The 12,122-nt window shown below is 45.7% G+C and overlaps 1 protein-coding gene across 1 annotated transcript in view; it reads right to left on the bottom strand.

Moving 5' to 3' along the window:
- Window positions 1–12,122, bottom strand: part of LOC105523014 (solute carrier family 45 member 3) — a 49,581-nt gene that overhangs the window by 23,508 nt on the left and 13,951 nt on the right. The window contains exon 4 of the mRNA XM_011957728.1: window positions 7,598–7,673. Within this exon, the coding sequence (XP_011813118.1) occupies window positions 7,598–7,673 (76 nt within the window). The remainder of the gene's footprint in view (window positions 1–7,597; window positions 7,674–12,122) is intronic.

Below are 12,122 nucleotides of genomic sequence, written 5' to 3'. Positions count from 1 at the left end.
AGCTAATTTTTGTATTTTTTGTAGAGACAGGGTTTCACCATGTTGGCCAGGCTGGTCTTGAACTCCTGGCCTCAAGCAATCTACCCACCTTAGCTTCCCAAAGTGTTGAGATTACAGGTGTGAGCCACCGTGCCCAGCCTCTCATCATCTTTTGCTAGGACTATTGCAGTAGCCTTCTAACTTGTCGCCCAATAACAAGGCAATCCAGTCCATCCTCCACATTGCCACATGGAAAATTTGTGAAGTACACATTTGATTGTATCACTCAGCTGTTTAAGAGTAGCCAGTGATTGATTTCTCTGCTGCTTCCAGAATCAAGTTCAAACTGTAACCTGAAAGACCTGAAAGCTGCAAAGTTTAAAGGCCATATCACCTTCCACTGTTCCCTACTTTCACCTTTTACTGTCTAGCCCTTTTTAAGCCTAATCCCCTCCCTCATAAACTATATCCCCTGCAAACACATCAAGCGTTTTTAGGACTCCAGCCTTTTGTTTGTATAGCGCTCTCAGCCTGGATTGTCTCCTCTATCCCATGGGATTCCGAAAACATAAATGCTGTGTCAGTCATCTCTGTATATCCAGTGGGTCCTTGCCCAATGCCTGGCATAAAATAGGGACTTAGTAAATATTGAATGATTAATTCCCACTTCAAGGAAGACTCACCTCTCAAATGTTATTTCTTCCCTTCTTCCCCTGACCACTGCCCACCTCTACCCTATGAGATGTGATTGTTCCTCCCGTGTGAATGTTCCTATTTATTTAACAAATATTTCATGAGTTCCTGCCATACACCAGGCACTGTGCTAAGAAAGGGGAATATAAGATGCTTTCAGGGCCAGGCACAATGGCTCACACAGGTAATCCCAGCACTTTGGGAGGCCGAGGTGGGCAGATCAGTTGAGCCCAGGAGTTCAAGACCAGCCTGGGCAACATGGCAAAACCCCATTTCTATAAAAAAATACAAAACTTAGTTGGGCATGGTGGCACATGACTGTAGTCCCAGCTACTTGGGAGGCTGAGGTAAGAGGATGAGGATCACCTGAGCCCAGGAGGTGGAGGCTGCAGTGAGCTATGATAGCACCACTGCACTCCAGCTTCGGTAACAGAGCGAGACCCTGACTCAAAAAAAAAAAAAAAAAAAGAACAAGACATTTTCAGTTAAGGGTAATAGACTGATAAGTAACCAACGATAGCATGTATGAATTTGACTTCTCTAGGAACCTCATATAAGTGGAATCATTAGTATTTGTCTTTTTGTGACTAGTTCATTTCACTTGGCATAAATGTCCTCCCATGTTATAGCAGGTATTAGAATTTCCTGAATAATACTAGAGACTCACTTTTATAGCATACCCGTTTGTTCTAATTTTTTTTTTAATGGAGTCTCACTCTGTCGTCCCAGCTGGTGTGCAGTGGCACGATCTCGGCTCACTGCAACCTCTGCCTCCCGGGCTCAAGCAATTCTTCTACCTCAGCCTCCCAAGTAGCTGGAATTACAGGTGCCCACCACCATGCCCGGTTAATTTTTGTATTTTTAGTAGAGACGGGGTTTTGCCATGTTGGCCAAGCTGGTCTTGAACTCCTGACCTCAGGTGATCCACCCTCCTTGGCCTCCCAAAGTGCTGGGATTACAGGAGTGAGCAACTGCGCCCAGCCTGTTCTGCCTAAATTTTTTTAAACCGTGCATTAATGATGAAATAGTCACCTCTTACATGACAGCTTTCCTTGCTCTCCAAACTGTGTATTATTACCATCTCTTCTGTATCTATCAGAGGAGGAAGAGAGGTGTATGTGCCTCTTTATAGCCTATATAACATTCTGTTTTGTATTATAGCCATGTGTGTACTTGAGATGGGGACCTTAGTGTCTCTTCCTGAACAGAGTGCTTTATACACAACAGACCAACCCGTTTGGTTGGATGAATGGTCATATTCAACCTCTTCAGATGCCACTATTCATAGCAATTTACCATTGTCCACAGCCTCAAATCAGAGAATCTCAAGGTTAGAAGGTACTTAAAAATAATGTAGCCCAAGCATTCCTTAATGCTTCAATCTCCTTCACAGCCCTGCACCAAGCACTTATCCAGCCCATGTTCCAAAACCTCCAAGGCAGAGCCCTTGACCCTTTGCCTACCAAAACCTGTATTCCTGTAACCTCTCCTGGCCCCATTCTAATCTCTGGGGAACAGAGAACAACTCCATCCCTTCCTCCTCAGAGCAGCCTTTTCAATAGCTGAAGACTGCTCTTGAGTCTCCTGAGGAATCTCTTTGCCAGGCTAAATATATCTCCATCCTCTAGTGGATTTCAAGAACATTTACTATCTTGCCCATCGCCCTTGCTGTAAATAAGAGGTAAAATGACAATAATGGCCAGATTGGGCACAACATGGGTTTTCTGTTGCAAGCTATTGACCCCAAATGAATAGTCATAAGCTTTATATAAGCAAAAAGAAAAACAAGTTTGTTTTTTTTTTTTTTTTTTGAGACAGAGTCTCGCTCTGTCACCCAGGCTGGAGTGCAATGGCCGGATCTCAGCTCACTGCAAGCTCCGCCTCCCGGGTTCCCGCCATTCTCCTGCCTCAGCCTCCCGAGTAGCTGGGACTACAGGCGCTGCCACCTCACCCGGCTAGTTTTTTGTATTTTTTAGTAGAGACGGGGTTTCACCGTGTTAGCCAGGATGGTCTTGATCTCCTGACCTCGTGATCCGCCTGTCTCGGCCTCCCAAAGTGCTGGGATTAACAGGCTTGAGCCACCGCGCCCGGCCCGAAAAACAAGTTTTACACTAGGTTTGAAAATAGGCTGCCGGCTGCCTCACTGCTCCAAATACCCTGCTGCCCACTTTGCCACCAGCTAGCAGGTGAGATTAGTGGGTTGTGCAGTGGGAAGAGCCTTCCTCGTTGGGCCTCAGTTGCCTCATCTGTAAACTGAGGGAGTGGTTTGATCCCCACTTCCATAACACAACCAGGAAAGGGGTGGCATGCCTAAAAATGCCATTGTAAAGAAGACGCGATGCAGTGCTACTGCTAGACTGTTTGCAGAAATCTTCTACCAGCTCACTGAAGTTAAGCATTGGGCCAGCTCCAGCCATTCATCCCTCTGGATATGTAATGTTGATTTAGTTTCCCAGCGTAACATAGACTACAGTGGTCTGGGACAGCTCTCAACAGAGTAACAAGGAGGCAAGGTCTTTGGGCCTGGCCTGCCCCTCCTGTACCCCGTCTCTCATTGTCCTGAATGAGAATGTCACTTCCAAGAACCAAACTATGCTCACTGTGGATAGTTTGCTTCTGTGCATCTTTGAAACTCATTGATCAGGGATCTCTGAGAGGATAGGGACTGTGTCTTTTCACCCTGTGCCCCTGCCTTCCCCCATTGCACCTTGCTCTTCCGAAAACAAAATTCATCCAATTGTTTATATTTTCATATGAATTTATTTCATATGAAAAATTTCCCATTTTAAGTCTTATTTCTAATTATGGTCTCCAATTAAGGGGATTCCATCCTCAGCTAACAGGTAAGATTAGTGGATTGTGCAGTGGGAAGAACCTTCCTCATTGGGCCTCAGTTTCCTCATCTGTAAACTCAGAGAGTGCTTTGATCCCCAGCTCTGCTATCTATGGATTGATGATTTATTTGATATTAGTAAATAAGCCTAGGGGCCCTCTGTGCATTCCCAAACCCCTGTGCCCCCATCACAACACTGTCACCTTGTATTAGGCAGAGTCTCCAGATAAATAGAACCAATTGTGTGTGTGTGTGTGTGTGTGTGTGTGTGTAAAGAGATTTATTACAGTGAATTGGCTCCTGCTTATTGGAGGCTCACAAGTCCCAAGCCCCAAGATCTGCAGGGTAAATCAGCAAGCCAGAGACCCAGGAAAGCCCATGGTGTAGTTCCAGTCCAAAGGCCAGCAGTTACAGACCCAGGAAGAGTCAATATTTTAAGTCCATAGGCAGGAAAAAGTCAATGTCCCAGTTTAAATGCAGTCAGGCAAGAGGAATTCTCTCTTACTCAGAGCAAGGATCTGTTTTGTTCTGTTCAGGACTTTACTGATTAGAGAAGGCCCACCCACATTATGGAAGGCAAACTGCTTTACTCAGTCAGCCTATTTAAATGTTCATCCCATCCAAAAACATCTGGAATAACGTTTGACCAAATATCTAAACATCCTGTGGCCCAGTCAAGTTGACACATAAAATTCATCGTCATACTCTTAGAGGTAGGTAACAGCCACTCAAAAAGCCTGGCCCTGTCATGAACAAGAGAGACATCAGACAGGCAAATTCTTTGAGCTCCTGGATATAAAGGTAAGGCCCATCCTTGTCTCCAACTCCACCTCTTCCCCCAACACCCCTGCCCACCATTCCTACAATTTCTTTCCACTGCCATTCACACCGTGTTTTTTTTTTTTTTTTTTTTTTTGAGATGGAGTTTCACTCTTGTTGCCCAGGCTGGAGTGAAATGGTGCGATCTCGGCTCACTGCAACTTCCACCTCCCAGGTTCAAGCGATTCTCTTGCCTCAGTCTCCTGAGTAGCTGGGATAACAGGCACCTGCCACCACACCCAGCTAATTTTTGTATTTTTAGTAGAGATGGGGTTTCACCATTGTTGGCCAGGCTGGTCTCGAACTCCTGGCCTCAGGTGATCCAGCTGCCTCGGCCTCCCAAAGTACTGGGATTACAGGCATGAGCCACTGCGCCCAGCTATTTTTTTTTTTTTCTACATTAAGAAAATTTTAAGCCAGGTGCGGTGGCTCACGCCTGTAATCCCAGCACTTTGGGAGGCTGAGGTGGGTGGATCTTTCGGTCAGGAGTTTGAGACCATCCTGGCCAACTTGGTGAAACCCCGTCTCTACTAAAAATACAAAAATTAGCTGGGCGTGGTGGTGCATGCCTGTAATCCCAGCTATTCGGGAGGCTGAGGCCGGAGAATGGCTTGAACCCAGGAGGCAGAGATTGCAGTGAGCCCAGATCACACCACTGCATTCCCGCCTGGGTGACAGAGTGAAAACTCTGTCTCAAAAAGAAGAAAAAAAAAAAGAAAAATTTAAAGGATGTTTAGGAAAATATCACTTATAAAATTTCTAGATATTCATAAATTAAATAAAATTATGCTTTTTATTTTGGAAACAAAAGCCACAAACTCATCTGAAAAACTGTAAAACCACTCATCATTCATAGAGTATTACTAAACTGAATCTAAAGGTCAAAAAAAAGTACTGCAGTAAACCACATGATATGCAAAAGTAAAACACAACTTTTATCTTAGGCATAGCCACCTGATATTAGAAGCCGGAGCGTTAAGCCGAGGTTGTCCACTTGCTCAAAAGTAATACAGTTTTCATTTGCCCATTCATTTTGTTTGCCCAATAATTCATTTAACTAAACAAGCAAATGTAATGAGCACCTACTATGTGTAAATACAGAGCTAGACTGGGGGCAACACAACAATGAATAAGATGCAGCTTTTCCCCGGAAGATCTTGGTGGAGGACCAGATTGCAAATTCTTGCCTGGGCTTCAGAAATCAATTTAGTGTCATGGCTGGGCGTAGTGGCTCACACCTGTAATGCTAGCACTTTGGGAGGCTGAGGTGGGCAGATTACCTGAGGTCAGAAGTTTGAGATCAGTCTGGCCAACATGGTGAAACCCCATCTCTACTTAAAAAAGTACAAAAATCAGCTGGGCGTGGTGGCATGGGCCTACAATTCCAGGTATTGGGAAGGCTGAGGCAGGAGAACTGCTTGAACCTGGGGTGGAGAGCTGAGGTTGCAGTGAGCTGACATCGAGTCACTTCACCTCAGCCTGGGTGAAAGAGCAAGACTTTGCCTTAAAAAAAAAAAGCATCGTTTCTCCTGGGAAGCCCTCTTTGATCCCCCAGGGCCCCTCTGAGACTGGGCCCCTGCAGCCACTCCCCCAGGCCTGCACCCCCATCACAACACTGTCACACATTCTATAATTGCCTCTGCATATCTCCAACCCCCTCACTGCTTGGGGACATCCAAGAGGACAGGCACTGCATCTGTCTCTTTACCCTGTCGCAGCCCTAGCATGTGGTAGTTGCTTAATAAATGTTTGCGGAAAGGCTTAGCAGATGATGAAGTCAAATAAATTTCTGCCCAGTGAACGTGAAGACCACAGTAGCAGTATGCTATGGGGAGACTGAGGCGGGAGTGATTAACTTCAGAGGCCATAAAAGGAAATGTTTAAGCTGAGGGTTGGAGAATAAATACAAATTCAGTAGGCAGAGACCTCTCCATGAAGAGAATGCAGCCAACAGCAAAGGCACTGAGGCTCAAAAGAGCAAAGTTTGCTTGAATGGAGGGAAGCAGGTCATCATGGCTGAAGCAGACTTTGAGGGGCTGGGAGAGCTGGGGTGGTGGGCAAAGGAGATAAAGAGGTGTACAAAGCCACACGTGAAGGGGCTTGTTTGCCACATGCAGTGAGTTTCCTGAGGGTCCTCCGCCAGCCCAAGCATCAATGATGTAGTCAGCTCAGTGCTACGGCCAGATAACCCAGGCTGTAGTACAGGTGTGGACCCAGCGGAGGGACAGGTGGGACTGGAGAAAGGAAAAGGGATGGGTTCATATGTGAGCCCAGAAAGAGATGCTAAGGGCCCAACCATGACAGTAGCAGTGAGGATGGCAATGAGACAATCAATGTGAGGGATATGTAGGAGATAAAATCAATAAGACTTGGTGAGGTTTTTTTTTAATGACTAATGCATGAAGACTAGGAAAATATAAGTACAATCAATTGAAGTGCTCATGTCTTTCAAAAGAGTTCATTATGTCAGAAACATTCTGCAGCTGTTTCATACAAGGAAATCTTTTTTTTTTTTTGAGATGGAGTCTTGCTCTGTCACCCAGGTTGAAGTGCAGTGGTGCCATCATAGCTGACTGCAACCTCTGCCTTCCGGGTTCAAGCCATTCTCCTGCCTCAGCCTCCTGAGTAGCTGGGATTACAGGTGCCTGCCACCACACTCAGCTAATTTTTTATTTTTTTTGTATTTTTAATAGAGACAGGATTTCACCATGTTGGCCAGGCTGGTCTTGAACTCCTGACCCCAGGTGATCCACCTGCCTCAGCCTCCCAAAGTGCTGGAATTACAGGCATGAGCCACTGCACCCGGCCAGGAAATAATTTTTATCCCTATTTTAAAAACAACCTTCTAGTGGTCATTTCTCTCCACTTCCCCCAACTTTGTACCTCAGTGTACTATTGGCACTTATCAAACAGTCTTGTGCTGTTAGAAATAACTTTTCTGGCCAGGCTCGGTGGCTCATGCCTGTAATCCCAAAACCCTGGCAGGCCGAGGCCGGAGGATGACTTGAGGCCAGGAGTTTGAGACCAGCCTGGGCAACATAGTGAGACCACATCTCTAATAAATAAAAGAAGAATAATCATAAAATAAAAATTATAAAAAAAGAAAGGACTTTTCACTTGAACATGTGTTATTTTCCCAGAGGGGAAACAGAGAACTCAAAGAGAGCAAGGCCAGTGTTTTAGACATCTTCACACCCACCCCATAGTTGTATGAACCGTGGTGCTTTATACCTACGAGGTATAAAGGGAGGTTCCCAGGGAGAAAGGATCAACCAGTAAACAGCAATGGCTGGTTGACTGGTTGGTTGGTGTGTATCAGAAGGTGATGAGATGGGTCAGAAGTCCTCCACTTAAAAAAAAAAATAACCGGGCCAGGCGCGGTGGCTCACACCTGTAATCCCAGCACTTTGGGAGGCTGAGGCAGGCTGAGGCCATCTTCTCACTGTGTCTTCACATGGCAGAAGAGGTAAGGGAGCTCTTTTATAAGGGCACCAATCCTATTGATGAAGGCTTCCACCCTCATGACCTAATAGCCTCCCAAAGGCTCCACCTCCAATGCCATCACACTGCACGTTAGGTTTCAGCATAATCTGGGGAGGAGCACACTCTGTAGCAGCTGCCTGCACACTATTCACCCATCACTGTAATAAAATCACTGAGAAGAGGCCAGCCAGTGCTGTGTTCTCTGGGTCTAGAGCCTCTCCAGGATCAGGTCCCTTGGCAGGCAGGCAGCTGCTCCCTGTCTGCCTCCTCAGAGCCGAATCTGGGCTGCCAGTGTGTCTTTCATTGCCACAGCCCCAGAACTAACATGAGGCTCAGCATACAGGAAGGTAGACAGATATTACTGGATGGAAAGAAGGACAGCGCATTAACTAGGGACTATAAAATGCTAAACGGTCAATCGGGGGAGGGGAGTACAGAGTGAGGTCTTGGAATTCTAGAGTTGGGTCTGTAATCCCAGCACTTTGGGAGGCCGAGGCGGGCAGATCACGAGGTCAGATCGAGACCATCCTGGCTAACACACTGAAACCCCGCCTCTGTGAAAAATACAAAAAATTAACTGGGCGTGGTGGCAGGCACCTATAGTCCCAGCTACTCGGGAGGCAGGAGAATGGCGTGAACCCAGGAGGTGGAGCTTGCAGTGAGCCAAGATTGTGCCACTGCACTCCAGCCTGGGTGACAGAACAAGACTCTGTCTCAAAAAATAAATTAATTAAATAAATAAATAAAATAAAATGATCTGCTAACACCCTCACTTGTTCACACAGTAGTAGAGTAACTGTCCAAGGTCATATGCTAGTCAGGGGCAGAATGGGGCCAAGTGCTTTTGTCACAGGGCAACAAGCTGCCCCTAATGTGCATGGAGATCTAGTGACAGTGTTGGGTGCCAGAAAGTCCCAGCTCTAAACAGCCCTTCTGCCAAGGGTGATAAAACCGTCAGGCTGCTGTAATCAAATCTGACCCTGGAAACCAAGGGCTTTTTCCCCAGCAGCACCAGGAGTAATCTTAGATCCAAGCTCCCTGAGAGATGTTTCCCACCCCTACGCTGGCTGCCCACTGCCCCATCTCTCTGTAACTGGTTCTGCAGGGAGGGATACCCCAGGCCAGAAGGGAAGACCCATGAAATGTGCAAAGGATGGGGCATTGCCCATCCAGTACCCCTCCAGCCCTGCTCTCTCCAATTCCCAGCCTCAAATGCAGGCCAGAACCCAGAGCTCCACCCCCTGTGGGAGATGGGCAGGACCCAGTATGATGGGGCAGTGAGGGCTGCTCCCTCCTCCTCCCCACCAGGAGTAATCATGCACCTCCCTCCTCTAAAGTCTATTTGTGGCTCATGTTCTGCATTTTCTGCTTTCATCCTCTCTGACACATCTATGCACGTTTGACTCACACATGCTTTTTCCTTTCCACCTAAATTAAGTGGTCCTTAAGGGCAAGGGCCAGATTGCACTTGTCTTAGACCCCAGGTGGAGAGACCTCAGTAAACGTGACATTTCTGAGGCTACTTGCAGTTGCTAAAGTCTCTCTTCTTCCTGATTCTCTCCTCGCTTCTGTACTTCTTAGCAAGTTGATGTTTCTGTGAGGAATGTGATTTAAAATCAAGAAACTACCAATACAAGGCCCCAATTGCCTGTAAACTGGTTTAGCGGTCCCGGATATTTATTTATTTTTTTGAGACAAGTTTCGCTCTGTCATCCAGGATGGAGTGTAGTGGCGTGATCCCGGCTCACTGCAACCCCCGCCTTCTGGGTTCAAGAGATTCTCCTGCCTCAGCCTCCCAAGTGGCTGGGACCACAGGTGCACACAACCAAGCCCGGATAATTTTTTTGTGGAGATGGGGTTTCGCCATATTGCTCAGGCTGGTCTTGAACTCCTGAGCTCAAGCAATCTGCCCACCTTGGCCTCCGAAAAGTGCCGGGATTACAGGTGTAAACCACTGTGCTTGGCTTTGGTCTCAGTTGTTTAAAATGTGTGCTAGAAACGCTCCTCTGTGCCCCCGAGCTTCCTGTTCCTTAAAGACTTGCAGGCTCCTTTTGTGTGCCCTGTTGAGTGTCAGGACTGAAACCGTTCACACGTGAGGAGGACAGCTCCTGTTCCCAGGGAGAAAGGATGAACGCGTCTGTGGGCCAGGTTCTAGGTGTTGGTACCACAGAAAGGCTGACACTGATGATTGACTGGTGGTTCTTCTTACTTCTCACATCACCCTTAACACCCACCTCCACACCAAAAGCCTCTGGGCCAGGCCTTTAACTCTGTTTCAATGGAGGAGAGATTAGAGAAGTTGCATGTATATAGAAGATACACAGTTCTGAACTTAGATTGGAAATATCGATATCAATTCACAATGTAGTTATATTTTTCAGCCTTGCACTGTAGCTGGAGCCTGTAATCCCAGCACTTTGGGAGGCCGAAGGAGGAGGATCGCTTAAGCCCAAGATTTCGAGACCAGCCTGGGCAATATAGTGAGACCCCAACTCTATTTAAAAAAAAAAAAAGGCCGAGCTCGGTGGCTCAAGCCTGTAATCCCAGCACTTTGGGAGGCCGAAGGAGGAGGATCGCTTAAGCCCAAGATTTCGAGACCAGCCTGGGCAATATAGTGAGACCCCAACTCTATTTAAAAAAAAAAAAAGGCCGAGCTCGGTGGCTCAAGCCTGTAATCCCAGCACTTTGGGAGGCCAAGAAGGGCGGATCACGAGGTCAGGAGATCGAGACCATCCTGGCTAACCCAGTGAAACCCCATCTCTACTAAAAATTACAAAAAACTAGCCAGGCGAGGTGGCAGGCACCTGTAGTCCCAGCTACTTGGGAGGCTGAGGCAGGAGAATGGTGTAAACCCAGGAGGCAGAGCTTGCAGTGAGCCGAGATCCGGCCACTGCACTCCAACCTGGGCAACAGAGCGAGACTCCATCTCAAAAAAAAAAAAAAAACAGGAAAGAAAAAAGAAAATAAAAAACATTTCCTGGGCACATGTTCTCAGGGCCTCCTGAGCCTGTGTCACAGGCCATGATCCTTACACACAAAATCACACATTTCCTAGCTTTGTCAACAGAAAAAGCCTAAAACCAATGACCAACTCAGTAACAACAAACACTTCTGATGGTCATGGTATTTATGGTCTCTAAATCCCATTTCCACAAGAAGCAACTAAAGACCCTTAAAAGAAATAGCTCATTCCAGGTCTGTGGCAGCAAAAATACAATCTAATCCTGCACGTCCAGTCACGCTAGAAAGCAAAGAAGCTTTCGAAGACTACTTAGTCAAGACTGCAGTGAGCCATGAACGCACCACTGCACTCCAGTCTGGGCAACAGAGCAAGACTGACTTCAAAACACAACAAAACAAAGACCATTTAGGATTGTGTCAAAAGGACTCAAATCAACTTGAAGAGGCTCCCACTGGCCAGAGATGGGGACAATTTGAACATGAATAGGGATAACAACTGCAAAGGATTTAAACACAACAAATATGTTTAAATCCATGAATACATCATAAACTAAGGAAGAAACCTCTCCCATCATCAGGGGATGCTAGGGAATCAATTCATTATTTTGAAAACTGGTGAGTACAAGGAAGAAGGTAAGCACTTGTTGAAGAAATCATAGAATATCCTGTGGTAGATAGAAATGATAGAATATCCTATGATAGATAAAAATGATAGAATATCCTATGATAGATGGAAATGATAGAATATCCTATGATAGATGGAAATGATAGAATATCCTATGATAGATGGAAATGATAGAATATCCTATGATAGATGGAAATGATAGAATATCCTATAATAGATAGAAATGATAGAATATCCTATGATACACAGGAATGATAGAATATCCTGATAGAAATGACAGAATATCCTATGATAGATAGAAATGACAGAATATCCTATGATAGAAATGACAGAATATCCTATGATAGAAATGATAGAATATCCTATGATAGAAATGATAGAATATCCTGATAGAAATGATAGAATATCCTATGATAGATACAAATGATAGAATATCCTATGATAAATAAATAGAAATGATAGAATAGCCTATGACAGATAGACAGAATATCTATGATAAATAGATATAAATGATAGAATATCCTATGATAGAAATGATAGAACGTCCTATGAGAGATAGAAATGATAAAATATGCTATGATAGAAATGCTAGAATATCCTATGATAGAAATGATAGAATATTGGCCGGGCGTGGTGGCTCATGCCTGTAATCCCAGCACTTTGGGAGGCCGAGGCGGGCGGATCACGAGGTCAGGAGATCGAGACTATCCTGGCTAACACGGTGAAACC

The sequence above is a fragment of the Colobus angolensis genome, unplaced genomic scaffold (genome assembly GCF_000951035.1).
Source record: "Colobus angolensis palliatus isolate OR3802 unplaced genomic scaffold, Cang.pa_1.0 Scaffold449, whole genome shotgun sequence".
Classification (NCBI taxonomy): domain Eukaryota; kingdom Metazoa; phylum Chordata; class Mammalia; order Primates; family Cercopithecidae; genus Colobus; species Colobus angolensis.
This window is presented reverse-complemented; position numbering and strand designations above follow the sequence as displayed.